The sequence below is a fragment of the Electrona antarctica genome, assembly GCF_951216825.1.
Source record: "Electrona antarctica genome assembly, chromosome: 2".
NCBI lineage: Eukaryota > Metazoa > Chordata > Actinopteri > Myctophiformes > Myctophidae > Electrona > Electrona antarctica.
In genome coordinates this window covers 21,406,059-21,410,860 of record NC_136807.1, presented here as the reverse complement: position 1 = coordinate 21,410,860, position 4,802 = coordinate 21,406,059, and the positions used below count along the sequence as shown (strand labels likewise).

Below are 4,802 nucleotides of genomic sequence, written 5' to 3'. Positions count from 1 at the left end.
AAACCTCCTGGTGCATCTTTTGATATCATGATTTAGTTAGAAGGGAAAAATACATTTGTACGCTTCACACCATCACAGAGGACAAGCAGCAGCCGTACAAAGAATGTATAAATAACAAAAATCGAAAACTGTACGGTACAGCACACCCAGAGCTGTGTGTGCATCCCCAGCTCTAGATCATGGGTTCGCGTTCAAAGCCACACATGTGTTTTGACAGCAGCATCCATTTAGCGGGAGCGGTGGTGGTAGCAGGGCAGGCAGCCTCGCCGAGGCACACAGGGAGGACATTGACGAGGGCTAAGGGGGATCGGGAAGAGAAGCCAAAGGGATCCCGGGCAGATATCTGGAGATGCATGACCGATCCAGGGAGCGTGCGGCCACATCACGCCCCTCTCTCCGTCCCTGGGTGGTTGTGTCCTCTGAGTGTGTCAGACATCAAGCGTGACAGCAGAGCACCAGCATGGAGCAGGCGCTCAGACGAGTCCCAGCGCTCAACAAGCTCCTCTGCTCCAACAGAGACGGCGTGCCGCAGGTTCAACGAGTCCAAAGAAATCTCTCTCTCTCTCTCTCTCTCTCTCTCTCTCACACACACACACACACTCACAGACACACACGTATGCACAGCTCGTCCCTTTCTCTCTTTCACTGTGTCCCCCTCTCAAACACGCACCGATAGGAATCTCCAGTGTCCCACCCACTACATGCCCCTCCTTGATGCAATAGGCAATCCATACAGCACTGGAGAAACACTGCCTCTCCTTCTGTCTCTCTGTCGTTCACTGTTTCTCTCAGAAAACAGACTGTGCAGCGTCCTCGCTCCCTTTATTTTTCATTCTCCCCCACAACCCCTCCCGTCCATCTTTCTCCCTCTGCGCAGAGGTGTGTGTGTGGGGGATGTTGGGGGGGGGGGGGGGGGTACGTGTGTAGTAGCGGCTGGTGGTAAAGCAACACAGACAAGTTGGACCTGGTAAATGACGAGACTAGTAAATGACGAGACTAGACGAGACTAGAGGAGAAAATTGCGGCGGTAGAGAGAGAGAGAGAGAGAGAGAGAGAGGAGAGAAGAGGGAAGGAGAGACAGGCTAGGCAAGTTAAGAATGACATTAACAGAGATGGATGGCTTGAATGCGTCTGTAGGCTATATGGAGGGAGTGAAGGGAAAGCAGTGTTTTTTTCCTAATTTATACAGATGGTGGAATAGTAGTAACATCATCCATCTGCCTCCAACAGTCATGCATGTGTTTGTGTGAGTGTGAGTGTGTGTGTGTGTGTGTGTGTGTGTGTGTGTGTGTGTGTGTGTGTTTCTTTCTCTCTCTATCTCTCACTCTCTCTCTACATGGCTCCTCCTCAGTAGGAGGCATGGCTTGTTTGTTGCTAAGGTGTTACAATCTTCCTGGCTGTGGTGGCACAATCATCTCTTGCACGTCCGTCCGTCCGTCCCTCTGTCTGTCCTTCATTCCTTCCTACTTTGCTTGCTTCCTTCCTTCAGTCTATCCTTCCTTCCTTCCTTCCTTCCTTCCTTCGTTACTCATCCTTTAGTGCATTTTCTATTGTGGGTATTGTATGTCAGAGAAAGAGAGATTTCCTGTGAAGGTATTGATTTGCAGCCTATTTCCTACTATGGCATGTGTTCATTAGCAGAAGTGGGGAAGCTCTGACCGCACAAAGCCAAATTTTAAAGGGGAAGAGAATAATGCGGGCATGATGGACATCAATATTGTACAACAATGCAAATGAATCACTCAGAACAGATTTGTTCCTCTGTCTACATAAAACAAATAGAATATAAGTTATCAAATCCATTTTAGTTTGTACTTCTTTGAAGCTATTCTGCATAATGTCAAATATTGTCAAATATAAGAACATTGTGTAAAAAGCGTGACGGCAATATTCATCATTGAGATATAGTGCTGCGTGCGATTTCATGTTAATTACTCACTGACAACAAAACAAACAACAACCCAAAAAAACACCATGATAGGAAATCAGTTTCCTTTGCCCCTAGCGGCCCCTTCTTTCACTCTCCCACTAACATCGTATAGCACATGATGACTGTCCACCTGCTCACCCTGCTTCCCTCCTCCCTTCCACATCTAGTGAGAGGGCAATAACCACTCACACAGAATACAAAAGACCCTGACACTGCCTTCAGCTCTATGGGGAAGCATATAGCCTGGGATCAAGTGAACACCGGAAATGTATGTCGCTCCTATTAAATTATTTTATTTTTTGCTCATTTTCCCTTGAAATCACCCTACAAAACTTAAAGGAAAATCACATAAGAGCAGGGCTGTCAATACCCCTGGTCATTTATCCTGGAGTTCTCCTGGATTTGGTATCAAAGTCAAATAATTCACCAGAACACAGGAACTTACATCTGCTATATTAAAAGGTTTCTGGGGGAGGACCCCCGCAGAAGGGCTACGTTTTTTGTTTTAATGGCTGAAACTGTACCCATCATTTTCCATCTGATAAATATCAAACTCCCTAAATTCATCAGAACAGACAAAATTACATCTACTCTATGTTTATGGGGGAGGAGAGGAGCCCCAGACCCCCTGCTTGGGGAGTCCCCCCCCCCCCCCCCCCCCACCCCCCAAAGAAATCTAATGCAAAGCAAGTCGTAGGTTTGATTCTGCAGCCCAACAACCCTTTCTGCGTGTCACTACCCGTTTCATCCTCCCAGTTTCCTGTCTCTCTGTACTATCAATAAAAGTAGAAAAGTCCCAAAAAACATAAAAAGATGATAGGCATGTTAAAATAAAATTATCTAATTTTGAGTGTGACAGATTTACACAGGCATAGCCCTATAGTGTCTTTCCCATGTATCTCTCTGGAATGGTGGATTGTATGATCGAAAAACTCCCATACACAAACTAGCAAACACAGCATACGGACAGACACACACGCACGCACGCACGCACGCACGCACACACACACACACACACACACACACATACTGACACTCACAGGCGGATACTGTCAGATGGACAGTGGCCAAGGGCAATGGTCATGCTGGGTGATTTTTCATTTCTCCTTCACCGTGAGCCGTCCTCTCTCACCCCTCTTGCATCTATCTTACCCTCTGAATCTCCCCCTTACCTGCCATCATGCTGCATTGAGCACTGCCGGCTTTGCAATGAGTCAGATTCCAATTAAAAAATATCTTCATTTTGCTCCCTGGAGCGTCTACACCCCCCAATCTTTTCTTGGCATATAGTCAGTCGATTGAATCCCACTTGCGTAACTCCAACAGAGAAATGACCCTCTTTCTAAGAGCACTGAACTCCACGGCATCACAACCAAGCCTCATGTTGAGTACAGAGGCTTTGATCCTGACTGGAGCTTTGACACTAACCGAATCATGCAAGAATCTGATATAACGTTTTAATGGACAGGGATGCCTCTGTGTTAAGATCTGGCAGATCCTAAAAAGGCCACAAAGTATTTGGGGGGGGGGATCTGGGATCACAGAGACCCCACAGCTCACTTGGGGTTTAAATGCTTCACACAGTCCAACAGTGGAATTACTAATTCAAGATAATGAATCGATTAAATACAAAAAGATTATTTATTATTTTGACAAATTTCATTCCCTGGTTTATTTCCGAGCCAGTCCTAAATCCATGCAAATTAATAAGAACAATGTAAAGATGTTCTTACTGTGCAAGTGTGCATTATGACATAACGCACAGTAGGAACATATTTGCATTGTTCTTATTAATTTGCCATAATGATTATGTCATAGTTACAAGAAAAACATAGGGTTTAGAGGAAATTATGTAAAACTGATTCACTTGAACATCATGTGTAAAGGCCCTGTTTTCTTGACAGGAAATGGCTTTGTGGGCAGTTACAAACTGGCAGACAGGAAGTAGGCCAACACGGCAGGTTCCATGCTGCTACCATGGCAATGGCTGTCCAATGATGCTGCCATTGTTTGCTTGTGTCCTCCTGAGTGAGTCTGTCTGATAAATAGGCTACATAACTGCACCTAGCATCAGGAGGTGAGCTTCATGAAATTCTACATTGACTGAACACTGCTTCCCCTCAGTGAAAATAACTGACACAGGAAGCACAAGCAGTCAAGCATTATAGTCTGCTCTGCATATTATGTTTCCTCAGAGTGTTCTGACTGACTGACTTCATTACATTATCATAGCAAAGAAATGCTTTATTCCCAGCAGCTCTGCCTATGTGACTCAGAATTGTATAACATATTTCCTCACTGAGAAAAAAACAAATACAACATAACTTACTCCAATACTCAGAAGGGGGTTCAGAAAAAGAATTAGAGTGAAACTTACCTTGAATACTGTGGAGATACACCTTAAGGCCACAGCGCAGTTGTGGATCTGCAACCCTTTCGAGCTGCTTGAAAAGTCTGTTGATTGCAGTCTTGACAGCTTCATGCCTCTTCACCTCAGCTTTTATCGCACTGGAGTTTACTGACTTACCGCCACTATTCATCTTGACATATAGACCTGTAGTAAACCGAACCAAATTGCATGTTTCAGCCCATTTGAGCACCTAAATCTCTCTCAAATGCACATATAAGCAATGCAGGAAAACGTCAACCTGCTGTCTCTCTCTCTTAACCACAAACTCGGCTCATTGCGACTCATTTCCTCTGCATGTTTTGAACTGAACTCACTTCCTTATTTCAGACCTTAGTCTTTACTGTATGCATTCTATGACTGCACTATTGATCGGACTACTGAGAGGAGGGCTTTGCAAAGGCTTCCTCATGTATCACATTATTGAGAACGTTGGCTTCAAGTTAAAGGGGAATTTACATTTAT

The 4,802-nt window shown here is 44.9% G+C and overlaps 1 protein-coding gene across 1 annotated transcript in view; it reads right to left on the bottom strand.

Moving 5' to 3' along the window:
- The window catches only part of agap2 (ArfGAP with GTPase domain, ankyrin repeat and PH domain 2), a gene marked incomplete at its 5' end in the record, with an annotated part of 23,497 nt that extends 18,928 nt beyond the window's left edge, over nucleotides 1-4,569 (bottom strand). The window contains one exon of the mRNA XM_079526613.1: nucleotides 4,308-4,569. Coding sequence (XP_079382739.1) covers nucleotides 4,308-4,470 — 163 coding nt within the window. The remainder of the gene's footprint in view (nucleotides 1-4,307) is intronic.
- Nucleotides 4,570-4,802: the final 233 nt, after the last annotated feature.